We start from the raw sequence: 16776 nt of genomic DNA, 5'->3' as shown, positions 1-16776 counted from the left end.
TCTTTAAAGGGCGAGTCCACCTCATGAAAATGATTATTTGAATAGAGAGAAAAACACACAATAATGCTCAAAATTTAATCAAAATCAGAAATAAAATATGAAAGTTATATTTTCAACGTTTGAAAACGATGAATTTTTCGGTGTTACACTTGTTTGATTTTTTTTGGGGGTGGGGGGTGGGGTAGACTTAAATTAAAGGGGGGGGGGTTCAAGCTCAGTGTTATAAGCCTTCATAACCTAGAAAGTCCTCGCCAAATCGATCCTAAGATGGTTATTTGGAAAACCTCCAAAATACCCCTAGACAAGTCAAGGATTTCATCCATTCTTCCGTAGGTGAGAAAAACACCAACCCCTTCAAAATTATGTTTCCGAATTGTATACTGGGAAAGTACCATGGTTTCAAAAAAATTGCGAATTCTAGCACCTTAAATATATGAAGTTTTGTATAAAAAGCAATGAGTGCTTCAGTGTGCAGACAGCTAGCGTATCGCTCACAATGCACATGCTAATGGAGCGATCGCGTTCCTTTTGGGGGAACTGGTATGGCGGACAATAGAACTCGCGGGCTTCAAACAAAGGACCCTCCCCGCATATCCAGTTAGGGGAGAGATCAGTGGTGACACCCTAACTCACTTGCATGGGTCTTATATTTCAAGTAGCCCTCCCCCCCCCCCCCCCCCCTTCACTCTTGCATGGCACCACTTAAGAGTTCTCCCCCCTCCCTCCCACATAAAAATAAAGAGCAATGATGTCTTGCTAAGTAAAATTGAGATAACTTTCGGAATGCATCGCAATGTTGAAGTAAAATCATAAGCACGCACTAAATGATTAATCAGGCTTATGGTACAAAAAAATAAAACATTCCACTATAAAGTATATAGTTCACACAATTTATTCTCTTATGTGGAAATAGAACTTTTTATTTCATTTATCATAGTTTACACACAATACAAGCAGAGATCTACAAATAATTTCTACAGTAATATATATTGTAGACATATACAATTCTGATAATTATTTTCAACATACAGAAAAAGGCAGTATTTACAAAACTTTAAAAAAAGAATAATAATCATTGTAATGAGTTAACACTGAAAAAAAGAAAATCTCAGACTTTTGAAGGGTAAAATCTGTTTATAATTTAAGGTCACACTTTGTACAGTTGCAAAAAATAAAGAGAAATAAATAGTCTGTTTGTGGTGGCTGCTTCTCGAGTTCAGTTTCCAATAAAATGGGGGAAGATTAAGAAATAGTGCGGGAGCGGACTTGATAAAAAACAATTTATCATAGGCAAGAAGGCTGAATGGGGCTTTTAAAACAGTTGGAAACTGCGGACGAAATTCATACACTATATCCATGTAGCACTTCATTCAGGGGCAACTTTTACATTGTTCCTACAAAAAAAAAACAGGGAAAATGGTATGTAATACAATGATGAAGATGAAATGAAAATTGGCATAAGAATGCTGAGAAAATAGCTTCTTAAAATCATTGATCCTTCTACTCACTTTTTTAAAAAGTTGATCCGTTTCACATTTTCACGAAGAAATTATGTGATGTAAACTGTAAATAGCACATCCAACAAAATATGCAGCTATTATTTCCATTCCAGTAACCCCCATTTGATCAAGTATTTTCCATTTTATCCAATCATGTTCATAACAAACTTGGTTGTCATAAATTTACTGAAGGGGATGAATAAGGATAACTATTAAGTTACTTTGAAAAAAAAATCATACTTTGCCATTCAAGTGGGAAATGGTTGCATTTCTTCAGGGGCATTGCAAGAAACTGGCAAATCAAGTGCAAGAGCTTTGCAATTGATTTAGATTCCCCACATCCATCATTATTCTTTACAACTGGTTGCAAGTTTACAACCAATTGCTGGGGACGGTTTCATAATGACGTTCGGAAGTCGATGCAAGACTCTCCAAACAACGGTTGTCCCGTTCTTGAGCTAAATGAGATACCCAAACCTTCCTGGTCTTAACATAAATGAAGCACATTTTCTTAAATGCAAAATCCAAATTTGAAAATATTTCAATTCTCCATTAAGATGCTTATTAAGAATAAGAATCGAGACAATTGGGAATCTGATTTAGCGCAAGAAAGTAGTCCTAGTCATATGATAATAAGTTGGTCATTTGCAGGCAATTGCAAACTAACTACGTTTCCTGCAACACCCCTCAGTAATGGAAGAAATGAATGGTAACTGGGATAGGGACCCATTTCATAAAGCATGGTACAATAGGCAACAACAGTTAAAAGCTACTGAAATCCTATTTTCTGATTGGCTGATGGCAAATTTGCTATTAGAAGTGTCATTATGAAACGGGACCCAGGAATCTCAGAAAAGTATTGCTGACAGTTACAATGGAGTTATTTTAGAAGTACTATGTGACATCGATATCCCTGCATGCATTTAGTACAGAGGAAGCTGACTTGTGAACATACAAGAATTATTATCCCTATCTTATTCACTCTTAATATGTGGACATTCTTCTCAAGAGAGGACGAAAGTGTGACATCACCGTCATTCGTCCCCATGGCAAACTGGTTCCAAACAGTTTCAAGTAGCCTCAAGTTCTGGATCCGAGGACACAGTCGCACCAAGCAAACAGAATGGGGTCTGATCAAAATTGTTATGTTCTTTTGAATGGCATACTGTTGCTTGGTTTGGTCTCGGTGTGACTGGATCCACTGGTGCAAAGATTACTGATAAAGAACTGCGTTTAAAATACAGGAGGCTCGGGCAATTTCATCCCAAAATGGTTAAAAGTGCCCTGGAAAATTGGAAAATAAATGTTACATGAAAATCCTCAAAAGTCCCCAATCATGGTAATATTAAAGTGAACCCTATGTTGTAGATTTAGACAAAAGATTGTAAAAAGTAGCCCCCCCAAAAAAAATAATAAAAATAAAACTATTTGTCTGTTTGGAACCATTGCTATGATGTAACAAAGGACTGTGACTTTATCACTTTGATACTCCATACACATATGATGTAGCGTGCAACAATTTACATTCGACCAGAATCTCAAAAATCTTCAATATCAGGAAACTTACACTGTGCCTTTCATTACATGTATTTGCCTGTAACTTCTCTATATCAATCCTTAATATGATAGTGGAAAAATTCCTTCGAACAAATTGATATTAGAATAAGACAAATCAAAAGCAGATTACTTGCAAAACTGCAACCTGCACGACAAGGGCTATTCTATTTTATATTAAGATTTCAGAATTTGTAGAAGCACCCTGTATTTACAAGTATACATAAAATGTTCTACATGTACTTTAAATAGTGTTCACAAGTTATAAAATAATTTGCCTTTTGCAAAGGAGCAAGAGAGTCATATATATTAATAACCTTATAAAAAAAAAATCATCTCAATTTGACGACAAACAAACAAGCGGTTCTTATTCACTGAAGAATACACTTTGTATCGTACACAATACATGTCGATAAAAATCAGCAGAAACGCTTCCAGATATAAACCAATACACAAGACGACAGACACAAGCTAACAAAAAATATGCTAGAAACGATCACTACAAACTCCTCAACGGCAGCATGCAGCATAGAGCATACCATGGCATGTAGCTGCATAACTGTACACAAACCTTTGAAATCACAATGAAAACTGAAGCACAAAAAACCATGCTACATCTACACCTCTCTTTAGAGGAATGTTATACATTTTTTTTTAACATGTCGATGGTCAAAAACCATATTTCCCCATATCTTTTATTAACATCTCTCCCTCATAAAACACCTCGAATTTTATCCCAATTTATTGCTTTTACCCACTTTTTAATTAAATATTACTTGCTCACTACTAGATTTCTTAATCCCAAGACTAAATACAAGATTCTTTTGAGCCCTGTTAGCCATGGTTAAACAAGACATTTTAAATCTCGAATTTAAAAAGAATTACATGTATAGACTCAATTTTTTTTCATTTCAATTTTTACCAATACCATACATAACTAAGAGCTACTATTACATAAGTGAATCAGCTATAACACCTAGTATTTTTATCTCTCTTTATCGTAGTTACAATATAAATAATTTCTTTTAAAAAAAAAAAGAAGAAAATAGAGCACATTTTTTACCCAGAGGGAGAGAAAAAAAAAAAATCCTTGTTTATTGAATTAAAGAATCAAAATTATGACTGATGAGACTCAGTGCAAGTTATCTAAGTATGGTTTCAGACTTTCAATCATACTTGCAATATTATCAATTACCGTAATTATTTGAGAGGTGGTGTACATTTAGAAAGTATTTGATGTGCAGCATCAGTTAACTTGGACCTTTCAGGTTACTATTAGCAGTACTTCATATTACACATTCAACATGTTACGTTCATCATTCATTTGATGTTCTGTCACAGATCGACGTCTGCAAAACAAGCCTCCGCAGAACTTACTGTAAGTCTGAAATTAAGGAGCAATCATCGATTTAACTACACTTCCATGTGAATCTCAATCCCAAGTCCAAGAGGTTTTGAAACATTTGTGACTTTGCACCAAGATAAAGGGATCATTTCACATATGATGCTCTTAGTGCTTAGCATGCTGAAAGAGATGAATACACCAGTTACATTGTTCTCTCATTGCATGCTTATCAATTTCACATTTACCTTTTATTCTTAAGAACAACAGTGGATTCACAACAAGCAGCCTTGTTATCAGGGTTTAGATCATATTTCAAGTGCTTTTCGGGTAAACTTTTTTTGGGGGGTTTCTCAGTTTTCTAATCTGTCTCATTTTACTGACAATGAGGAAGAATTTCATAGTACGACTGCCCCCCTAAAAAGGATGTACCCCGGTACTTACAATGCTTCTAGAATAACATGACAAATATTAGCTGAGAAGACAAGCCACAAAAATCATACAAGATTTGTGCTTGGTCCCATAAACCCATTTCTATGTGCAGTGCAATTTGTCTCTTGGAGAATTTAGTGACTTTCTTATCTGCATGATTTATATCTGAACACCCAAGTAGAACTTACAGTATCTATCTCTTCCGGTTGCACTTGAACTACATGACCAACCCCATGCAACATTCTTTGGAACTTTGGACTCCTTCAAATTGGCCAATGCAATCAGTTGCCAGTATGAAGCTTTGCAAATTAGCTCCAGAACAGCCTGTCTCAAACTGGCCAATAGAGGGCACTTATAAGCCACTTAATCATTGCGAAATGCGAATCCACTGTAGTATACCTGCATTGAGTGTTTTGTTCTGGCTTTAATTTGTCCACTCACAATCAACACTTTAGTTTTGCTCTTCAAAATGCAGCCATGCAGCACCATGTGAAGGGAATCGTGTCAGAGGAAGTGTACATGAGTGTATGCAAAAAAGGCAGATGTACTGCAGCATCTAGAGTGATAGTAACTTTACTCTCTTTTTTTTTCATTGCAGCAATTGAGGATGTAAACAGAAGGAACTAGTATAAGAATCACGGAGGGAAATCCCTCCAAAAAGTTTTTAATACTGAAACATTTTTTCACACACATCATTATTAGTAAACATTCAGTGTATGACGGACAGAGTCCCGTAGCTCCACAGGAAAAATTAAAAAAGAAACCATGACAAGTTTGACTGCCATGTCGGCATTATCAATACACAAGGACTTCCGAATGCCCGTAACATTGAACTCGCGTGTTTTATAAACAAGAGATGATTATTAACACACATGCAATTTCAAATTGTGGGTGTACATGCAACTGAAATTTCGAATTCCACTGAATGCATTACCAAATATTTTGTTTTAAATCTCATAAACCATTTCCTATCAATGTACATGTATTCATGATGGGAAAATACTCCATGAATGAAAGCTCTACATAGTATGAATGACAGGTATTCCTCAACAGGAGAAATAGTATTGTCGAGGTACTGATTGGAATTAATTCTCTTCTTATACTCACTGGTCAACAAGCATTGTCCAATCATTATCAGCTATTCAGCTAATGACATAAAATGTTGCCCAAATGCTATTCCATAAATAGTCGCCATTCAAAATGACCTAACTTTTCTTCTAACTCTTTAAATCTGAAAATTTCTCCATTTCCTGAATGTGATATATTTTTATTGGCACTTGAATATTTCATATCTTTACTGGTTACTCCTCAGCAGACCGGCCAGCGGGCGTGGCCACGGATATCTCCATTGGGTGTTAATACACAGACAGTCTTTTCTTGAACTCCTTTAAACACAGCAGCAAGTAAAGAAGATTATTTTTTGTTAAACTTTGTGAATAGAAATTCTCTCCGGAGCTATAAGTCAGTGATGATAATCTCTTTGGTAGCGACCGCAAGGTCTCCATCACTGCTGTTCAGATCCGATGCAATACTGCGATTATCACTGTCATACCCAATTACATCAACGTCATCTGGGAAGGAAAGAGAAGCGAAATGACCGTTATTCCTCAAATATAACCAAGAACCAAGCGTACAATTGGACGCAGGGATTCACAATTTAAAGATATTCCAGTGAATGCTATAAAATATATCTTTCTTTTTTTTTACCCATACCTAAATCATTCAAATGATCGAAATGACCTCTTCTACCAAATCATCTACATTTCCTTATTATTAACATCATAGCATGCCTTCACAAAAATACTTCTTGCAACTTTTTGCAAAAAGGAAGCTATTTTTAATCAAAACCCTAAAACTGCAATATTTCAGTATCCAGGGTTTTTTTATATTTTTTTATTTGGGACAAATATTCCAAACTATATCATAACATATGATCATTGTGTTATTATATCAAGAAATACAAAAATTAAAATTCAATTAAGTTCAAAATTTATTTCTTTTCAGATAGGGTGTGGCAAGAAACATACAATTGATAGCAAATCAATCTTCAGTCCAAATAAGTCTGGAAATTAAATGTGATTTCATTCAATTGCTACAGGAAGTATTAACTTCTTTGCTATGGCAATATATATATCAGACTTCGCAACTTGGCAACACAGAATTACAATTATTTCTATGTTCTTGCAGACCCCAACCTTGTAGGTGTTTCATTCAATTTCTGATATACTCTCTGGCCAGTATTCTGAAGTCAGGTTTAACTTAAATTCAGGTTTAAAGTTGTGCTTTAAGTATGGATAGCCAATTGTTACATAAATCACTAACAGTAGAGATATTTTAGTTCATTTGGCTCTCAATCATTCATAATTGTCTAGGAAGTATAAATAGATGATCGTCTTCAGCATCAATGAATCAGGAAAGAGCACAGTAAATATAAGAAACATACAACTTAATAAAAATGTTGACACTTTTGGCTTCCCATAATTTTAGCACAGAGCTAGACCATGGTCTAAGTTAAACCTGACTTCAGAATACAGGCCTCTATGTTCATGTTCTATCAATTCTCCAATTACATAAAGACACATAAGATTTGGTTATGTATGATTTATTTTTCATTAGCTTTTCAATGTGGCTGAACTCTCCAATTATGATACTCTAAAAACTGACAGATTAGATTTGGTTAACTGTAAATAGATTACTCTTTTTACGCATTGAAAAGGGTATGGTGACTGTCCTTTTGACGTCATCATGTTCTAAGAATAGATCAGTGGATAGAAAAAGGGGAGAGTCTTGTGGCGTAGACACGATACCTTTCTCTGAGTCATCGGAGGCCAAGGAGCTTCCTGTACTGTCTTGACGCTGTCTGTGCAAGGTAGACTGTAAGTAATCCAGTCTCCGTCTTAGGAAGCGCTGTTCTCTGCATAGCTGGTCTTTGTGTAAGGCAAACCGCGCGGACTTCTCCTCCAGATCCTGTAAAACACAACAAAAACATAGAAAATGTCGCAATGACGAATGGATCTTCAAAACAGGAGTGTGTTTCTATGGACTGGTGAACTATTGCGGAGCATTAGGGTTAAGATTCTACTCCCATGATGAACAAGGCCCCCTGGATGGATAGGGGGCCTATAGGATAAACAAATATATTTAACATTTGAGTTCACCATGCACCCCCCCCCCCCCAAAAAAAAAAAAATGTGAACTTGTATCAAAAGATATTTTTTTTACTGTTTTCTATTTTTTTAACTTACAAGTCAAATGAGGGGTCAGCAAGTAGATGACCAATCTGCTAATATCTCCATACACTGAAATAAACAATTTGTCATTTACAAAGAGGGGGGGGGGGGTCGCGGGGAGGGATTACTTGGACTGCTTGAAGATGGACATTCCCAGGATATGGATAGCAATCTACACAACTATAATGGTAAATTGCTTGCTATTTATAAAAAGAAATTCAAATATCCAGATTCTAGAATGCACTGTTGACCGACTGCCGGGAGTATGACGAGGCATGGTCTCATGATCAACTGCACACACAAACTTTTTGATTTTTCACTCACATGTTTCATATTTCAAAAGCTACATGTGTGCACTCCAACACAGCCCATGCTTGCAACCAACATGGGATCTTGCAGGATGCTTGCCTATCACCACACGCACTACGTGCGCATAGCTTTCCTTTCCACATTTTAGCTCTAAGCTGACCTAGAACATCAATGAATATGAGGCCAAGATCAGATTAGAGTCATGGGCTCAGATTAGATTACAAAATACCACTAATCCCACACTTCCCGCTAAATCAACCATACAGATTATCATTCCAGCATGTCACCATGCTGAAAGTACTTTACTGTAAAACCTAATGGTTGTTTTAATTAAATTCTGTACATGTATATCCACTACCAACCATGCTAATATCGCAAACAATCTCTGAATGCAGATTAGCTTTGGATTCTATTAGACCTATAGTAAGAAAATGGTGATTTTCAACATTTTTTTACCTCACTCATGCCTCGGTAAGAGAGATCTGACAATGGGAGTTGGTTATGAAAATGTAGATTTAAAGAAATGATAAAAAAAGTTAATTAGGATTAATGTGGACTGTGGAGTATTTGATTTTCAAAGAGCAGTAGTTGGATAGGGTAATATCCAAACCCACAGCACCCCCATGAGTTCAGTAGAATGCATATAATCATTGGCTCACTGTACATTACCCAGTTATACAAGACAATACAACTCAACTTCTAAATTCTCAATTATGTTTTGATAAAATCTTGCATTTTTTTCAAATTCATTTTTCACATTTGGAACAAAAATAGAAGGGAAGCAAATTCTACATCAATCTCAAGCATTTCTTTTCCTTCATTTTATTATCAATATTGTCCATGCACATGGTCAATTGAGTTTTGCATGAAACGTTCTCTTACCACAATGAATTCTTTTGCATTTGTTAAGAGACCTAGTGTGGTGTGGCGAGGCATATCTCCATCGAGTGGTACCATTTCTTTTAGTCTCTCCAAGCACGTTCTTAAATGTGCGCGCCTGTAAAAATGAGAAGAGAAAGAAAAAGAAGGGAGGATTATCCACTGACAATTTATGAGAGGAATTTATGTCAACACAGAAAAATACACTGTACATAACAAAAACATTCCCCTTGAATTATTAGCGACTTTGGCCTCTGTATTAAAGTAAAGGGCAACTTCAGGCACTCAAATTGTTCAATAAAAATATTGCTGCTCATAATATAATATATCTTTTTCTACCATCTCTGCCTAAGTGAAATCTATATAGAGACAATTTTTTTTCTTTAATGCCAAATGGGCAATATAGGGCTGAAAATTGCTTTAAAACCACTGATTATTGGAATTGAAATAGTTTCACTTGTGCAGATTTTACTTGACATAGTTGGGGTAGTATTTTCAGTTTTAAGCTGGTTTTAAGATTGTTTCTTGGAAGTGAAAATATTAATTTTTTAAAATCATATTTCCTATATCATTTCAAAGAAATTGTATGTTATTTTCATTCATCTATTCATTACTGTCTTCATTATAAAAGCCCTTTTCGAACAGTTGATTTGCATTGCATAGGAGCAATGACTGCTGCACAAACAAATCCCATTTATACCAAATCACGTTGTCAAACGACGTACTTGAAATGTAAACTGAACATGTTTTTAAAATATAATGGTACCCCCTCCATACTATTAATTGCCAAGTATGTAAACAATGAATACAATATAACTTCCTTGACACTGACTGCTACATGTACATGCAACCAAGCATATCTCCATTACACACCCGTGTGCAGAGTCACGTACTATATGATGCAGTCATTCCCACACACTCACATGATCACTGCGTACAAAGATAGTTCTATGAACCCCTCGGTCATTTCCTCTCACACTATGGTTTGATCACATGACAGTCTGATCACATGACTAGCTACAAGAAGGGTTCCAAAACCACTTAATACTTGGCAGACTCTCTCCCATTATATTCTAAAACTTTTGCACACTTCATACGAATTCAGAGTTTCTTGTGGGGGAGGTTTCTTCTGCAGTTCTTTGAATTATTTGGATGTCAGTCAACTATTCAAAGTCAAATTTGGAACAGGTTTGAAAAAATGAATACACTCACTTTCGTTAACAAGACCATTTATAGTGTACGGGGAGGGGCCATCTAAAGGGGTGCCACTCCCTTATTCAAGTCGCATCTTCACACACAAATTGCAATTACAAATTTAAAAAAAAAATTGTGTGATCACTGATCATTTCATTTTAGGTGTAAAATTTACATCACCTCCAAGTGCTGGGCCATTTTATCAACTTTAAAGTTTAAGCAAATGTACGTATTGTATGTATGCCTAAGTAGCCTACACGTTGTACGACCATGAACAGTCACAAATGATTGCGTTGATTGTATACATTACAGGGCTGAAGGCTTACATCTGTATACTACAAAGCTTCTACGGTACACTGTACTACTGACTGTAGGCTTAATATCTAGATTCCTGTATTCAGGGTGCCAACAGTATACACAAAAAGTAATGGGGTTGGGGGAGGCAGAGCAATTGTTTTCTCTCTTTTTTTCTCAGGTAATTTCCAAATTTTGAAGGTGCACAGTACCCATGGCTTGACTTTTTGGGCGACACAACATTTGCTCCGGTGGCAATTGCTCAAGACTTTTATTTCATCTAAGAGTAAGATAAAGGGTTAGGGTTGCAATAGGGTTTAAGTTTCGGTTTAGGGTATAGTGTTAAATCCAGGGTTCAATTTGCATACTTGCTCCATTAATATGTGGAATTTGCAGCAGAGTAATTATCACCAGAGCAAATGTCATGGAACCTTAATTTGTGCTTCACATATTTATTGTAATATGTATCCATTTTCATCACGGCATTCAATGTACTTAGACATAAAATTGGTAACATTTTAGTCATGGAGTAGAGTGACCCACCCAGTATCTTGCATGTAGGGGGCATGTAGGCCTACTACTGGTACTAGTAAATCATGCAACACTTCCCTGGTTCATGCATAGATAAGCCAGTTCATGTACATATTGTAGGGCTATATTGTATCAACAAATCTGAACAATGTTTATGACTTGTGGAGTACCACAGTTTGAGCAGCTGCAGTGACACACACACACACTCAATGACCCCTATGTATGGTAATGTAGCATAGGCCTGCAGAGCAAAACTAGCAATCACTCTTTTGAAAATACCCAGGGACCGGGCAATCCCGGTATTGTCATGATCTTAATTTTTTTTTGTGTGTTTGTGTGTGGATGGGGGAATCCAAGGAAAGTTTTGTAGGTCATCTTCACGGACTAACTTGCCTTCATCAGCCAACAGCAAGATGCAAGGATTTGCAGTAGCTTATAACAAGATCAGTCAGCAAAAATCAGTTGTGAAACTTTTGTGAAATATGATACTCCCCAGTAATATCATGCTGCCTTCGTTGCTTTTCCTTTTAAAAAATAACTTCTAAAACGTCCATAATATATCCCCTATATTTACTTGGGACAATGAATTATTGACCATCTCAGAGGTCAAGTATTTTAATTTTTAAATTGGCAAATTTTATTTCTATTTTTTTTTCTTGATTATTAATTGCAACTTTTTCATGACTTTATTTCATGTATCACACAGAGTTTGATCGCGTTTGCAAATGTGAAAACGGCATACTGTGAAAAGAACTTTAATCTGACTTGGTTTCGATCATGTCGCCACAGCCAGAAATCTTAATTTGATTATTTCATTCAATTCTTTGTTTTTCTTCTTCAATGAAATACAGTGATTGCATTTAACATGGAACACAGACAATGTGTAGATTTTTTTTTCTTTTTCCATTGTAGTTGTAGTTTGCAGGATTTTTTTAAGGAGGGTGCATCAACTGCCAAATAAAGACAAAAGCATAAAAAGTGATCCTGAATGATCATACATGTAGTATGTGCCCTAATTTCTGCAAGAATCATGGAGAAAAGTCCTAAGCCAATATGTAGGCATAGTTCATTGGATTTAGTGGATACATAATGCAACAAAATTGCTTATTTCTTGATTTGCTTGACATATTTTTCATTACCTTGATTCATTACACACTGTAAGATAAATAGAAAAAAAAATCCTTGAGTTTTTTTCTTTATACTTTGACATGTCTTCACACCAATCCAAGTCTACCAAGAAAAACATAAAGGAGGAATCAAGAAAAAAAATAGATCCAAGCGAAAAAAAAAATACATGTAGAGGCAAATTGTTGTGAAATTTACAAGTGAGAAAGAAAACAAGCAAATAATTCAATTGTTGTTTGGGGATGTTGGAAAGCTGCCAGGCACACCTTGAATGGGTGAATGGAGAGCCCTTGTCCCTCAGCTGTGACCAAGCAGGGACTGCCTTTTGTGTCCAACAAGCCAGCCATTTATCAAATTTGCATAAAATAGGCTACAAGAATAGACCTTCTATATTCACAAAAGGGATTACATCAGGCACCAGTGAATTGATTTGGAGGCAAATGTTGCCCCTCCCCTTCTCAAGAAAACAAGTATAGGCCTACTCTGTTAAAGGGGAAGTTCACCCTGACAAAAAGTTTATTGTAAAATAGCAGAAAAATTAATGAAAAATATTGCCGAAGGTTTGAGAAAAAATCATCAAATAATTAGAAAGTTATTAGAATTTCAATTATTTGATTTATGACGTCATATGCGAGCAGCATTCCTACATAGCGAATGGTAAAAAATCAATGAAATGTCATTTTCTCAGAAAATTGAAAATGGTTTCATTGTAACTTTTGTATATCAATAGACAAATCGTTTCACACCGATCATGAAAAGAAAAGAAAATTAGTCATCAGGAACCATAAAAAATTTGAAATTTATGCATTTTATATTACATAACACATGGGACAGCTGCTCGTTTATGACGTCACAAATCCCAAACTTTGAGCTTTATTAACTTTCTTACACTTTAACGGATTTTCCTCAAACCTTCACCAATATTTTTTACTATTTTTTCTGCTATTTTTACAAGAAAGTTTTCTTCAGGGTGAACTTCCCTTTAACAGTCAGTCAGCAAGCCCCTGTAAATGAGCAAGATTCTGTATTACAAAGATACCAAAAACGTGAAACTTGGTCATATATAGAGCAGCAATAAAGAGGTGTTTTGGTACACACCAAGCTCATTAACAATGCAAAAACCCTCTAATCATGAATATCAGTTGGATAAAAGAAGCTACTTTTTCAGGGCTTGCTGACTGACTGTTAACTATCAAGATTCAATGATTTTATATTTCTGCAACAGTGCAAGTGAAGGCCGACTTCTTGATGACAAGTCAAATGGTTGTTAAATTGTTTGATCTCATTATGAAAAATAGATTTAATCCAACAAAATGAACTGAGCTGGCAAATTTAATATTTTCCAAAAAAATTCAATGAGCTTTTTTTTTATCATATACTCCTGGAAATACCTACAATGGAAGGGAGATCTAATAATATTGAGGCCTGTAGGCTGTACTGGACATTTTTTAATATGCCTATATATATTTTCCATGAGAATTTCTAATTCTAGGCCTATTAGTTTTACAGCATGGACTGCCATGAAATAGTATGAATATAAATATTTTTTTATGAAAAATCATTTTCTTTTTAAAGATTTTTTTGGGAGGGGTGGGTTTATTTTGTAAAAAGTCTAGCTAATGTCCTTAATTTCCATTGAAAAGAAAGAATACGGTTAACCTCAAGTCAAATGATCAGGTATTTCCTTTTTTAATACACCCAACCAAAAATTACATCCTAATTTCCTAGTACAGCAATAGCGTTGGTGTTTCGTGGACTGACTCTATATTCCACCTCCGGGTGATGTAATCAACGCCAATTCTGGGGGCCAGCCTCATCAACGAACTCAACAAAACCCTTCACTCACAAAATTTGGAGGGAATCCCAAAACAACTATAACGGTCAACAAACACCCCCGCCGTGCCGTGCCGGTACCCGGTATAATCTACATACGATACACACAATCATCTGTGCATACAGCTGGGCATAGCAAGCACAATACTAATACACACACACACAGTTCATTATGAGGTACACAACCGGATACACACACGTCTCCCACATGCATAGTATTCTCGTACACATGCAGTCAATGGAGAGCGAGCTCACACACCCGCAGCTAGCACACGTGTGCACACAAATAGAGGACGAAAGGCAAGAGGTCACTGGATACGTGGTGGTGGTGGGCAGGGCCATTTTGTAAACAACGACTTTCTTACCTATTTTTCTCCAATTCATTGTGCGTTGATCGGCTACTGTAGGAATAAACCACAAAAAATGAAACATAGATTACCACAATATCACTGAGATTGTTGCAATTTTCAATCAGTACACTGCAAATAATGACTTTACTAGGCCAGGGGGCATGCATGTTTTGAGAACAGCTGACTTCGTTGCTTTACACACTATTCACAGCTGATCAAAAAAATGGGCGCCAGTCAACAAACTGAAGAAATGGCAGGGGCGATCAATACCGCCCTGTTTGTGACTGGACAAAGTGAAACCATTGTCATAAATGTCATCAGTTTTGATGGCTAATTATGGTCACTCATTAAAAGTATAAATTCAATCTGCTATTTTAACATTCTATTGTAGCTGACCACCATAAATCTAAGCTTGACATTCTTGGGAAAGACTTTATTACTAGTAATTTTCTTGAGTGTGGAATAGACGAGTACGAGTGAAGATCTCCAATTCCAAAAAGACTCCATGATGACATGAAGTCATGATTAGCTCAAGTGAATAGCACTGGGTCAAAGTAGAATCCATGCTGTAGATCCTACATGAACAATTATTCAACCTGTCACAATTCTAATTATAGTCTCGTGGCCCCATGATCAACAAACAAGACAAGAAGGAACATGCCTGACCTAAAAACTCTTGACACAATTGAACTTATTCAACTGTAAAAACAAATATTGTTTGAATTTTTATCCTACCTATTGGAATTCAGCCTCTTCACCCGGTGTTTCCTCTTATTATTTGCTTCATGTGTGTATGGTGATGCATAACCATGTTCTGGAAATAAATCACAAGAATAAATACTAAATTAAAAATAGGAGAAATTTGGGGAGGAGTATCGTGTCAGTCTCGCATCAAACTATTTTTTCTTGAGACTTGACTTCTCCCATTTTTTTGTTACTCTCACACAATATTCACACCAGTCTCTCACGTTAAAGCAAATGTTTTAAATTCATCTAAATTAATTACAACAGAAGGATTAAATATGAATTAAGCGTTGATCTATTTTAACCAAACCTCCACGTAGGGCGAGCTAGCTAGCTGCAAACAACCAACAAACATGAACCGACCTGTCAAAATACCCCAATCACACAAACAATTGCAAACCGCTCCTGACTCATCAACGTCAACGAAGTTGCTGTAGAAACAAAATCTTACCTCTTTCTCTCCTTTCCAAAAACTCTGCAGCTTGGAGCAACTGCTCAATGTTGAGTAGACCTTCCATCATTTTAATGTAGTGTCTAGATTAGACTAAAAATCTGTAAAAATGCCCGTTTCGATCAGAAATAGCTAGGATGTTTCCGTTCTCGTCTGTTCCTCCACAGGTTTGTGTACATTTCATGCAACACAAATTTATCGCGAGCGAATATGCGCAGGATATAATACGTGGTAAGCGGGCGCAGAGTTCGCTTGACATGACAGGATCGAGAATGCAAACAAACAGGTCACGTGCTTCTCTGCACTCTTTCATTGGTCAAGCCAACCCAGGTTACGGAAGATATTTTTAGCCAGCCAATCACGAGCTCGTACCTCGATCATGGCAAAAGTCCATGTGTAACACACGTGGGTACACCACGCCCAGCTTTTACTCAAAACATCAACAAACCCAACGTGCGTGCAAGTGAAATGTGGAAAGCTGAAACATACATAGCCTGTCCAGCTGATCTGTATTATACATCGAAGGGTTTTGGGTATTGAGGAAATGGCACTGATTTTGGACAAATTTTAAGGTTTTGAAATACCGAGATTTGGAGAAGTTATATTTCATCGAAATTCAATTACATCATGGCCCTAGAGTAACTAGGTCCATGATCATACGAAGTAAGCATGAATCGGCCTACATGTTCATGGCCTTGGTTACAACAGCGTCACTGAAATGTACATAAATGTAACCGAGGGGTCGAAAAACAAACTTGTGTGTCGTGGGTGTGGCTGACCATGGACGATCTCAGTATTTCCAAATTCCATTCTCCCATTTTTTTTTTGCAAGACCGGTTATATTATTATGATATTCAGTACAACGGATTCTTTTATAGCTTGGTAACAACTATTTTTTCTTAGATATTTATTCATTAACCCCCCCCCCCTTCAGAAGAGGGGGCTCTTCGTCCTAAAAAAATGTTGACCGAGAACCCTTAAATATGCCGCCAGTGAAAATTGACGCACA

General features: G+C 36.3%; 1 protein-coding gene across 2 annotated transcripts; it reads right to left on the bottom strand.

Annotated features, from left to right (window-relative positions):
• Positions 1-876: 876 nt before the first annotated feature.
• LOC121424791 (max dimerization protein 1-like) lies at positions 877-16017 on the bottom strand. Of its 2 annotated transcripts, none has more exons than XM_041620568.1 (6): positions 15768-16017; positions 15308-15386; positions 14588-14620; positions 9249-9363; positions 7635-7794; positions 877-6398 (listed from the first exon to the last, which is right to left on the bottom strand). In XM_041620568.1, exons 1-6 carry the CDS (start codon positions 15835-15837, stop codon positions 6283-6285), a joined length of 573 nt encoding a protein of 190 aa, XP_041476502.1. In that variant the 5' UTR covers positions 15838-16017; the 3' UTR covers positions 877-6282. The 2 variants fall into 2 exon arrangements, with proteins under 2 accessions (XP_041476502.1, XP_041476501.1); XM_041620567.1 differs by having other exon boundaries at positions 14588-14623; positions 15768-16016.
• Between the last annotated feature and the right edge of the window lie 759 nt (positions 16018-16776).

This window comes from Lytechinus variegatus, chromosome 12 (assembly GCF_018143015.1).
Source record: "Lytechinus variegatus isolate NC3 chromosome 12, Lvar_3.0, whole genome shotgun sequence".
Lineage (NCBI taxonomy): Eukaryota > Metazoa > Echinodermata > Echinoidea > Temnopleuroida > Toxopneustidae > Lytechinus > Lytechinus variegatus.
This window is presented reverse-complemented; position numbering and strand designations above follow the sequence as displayed.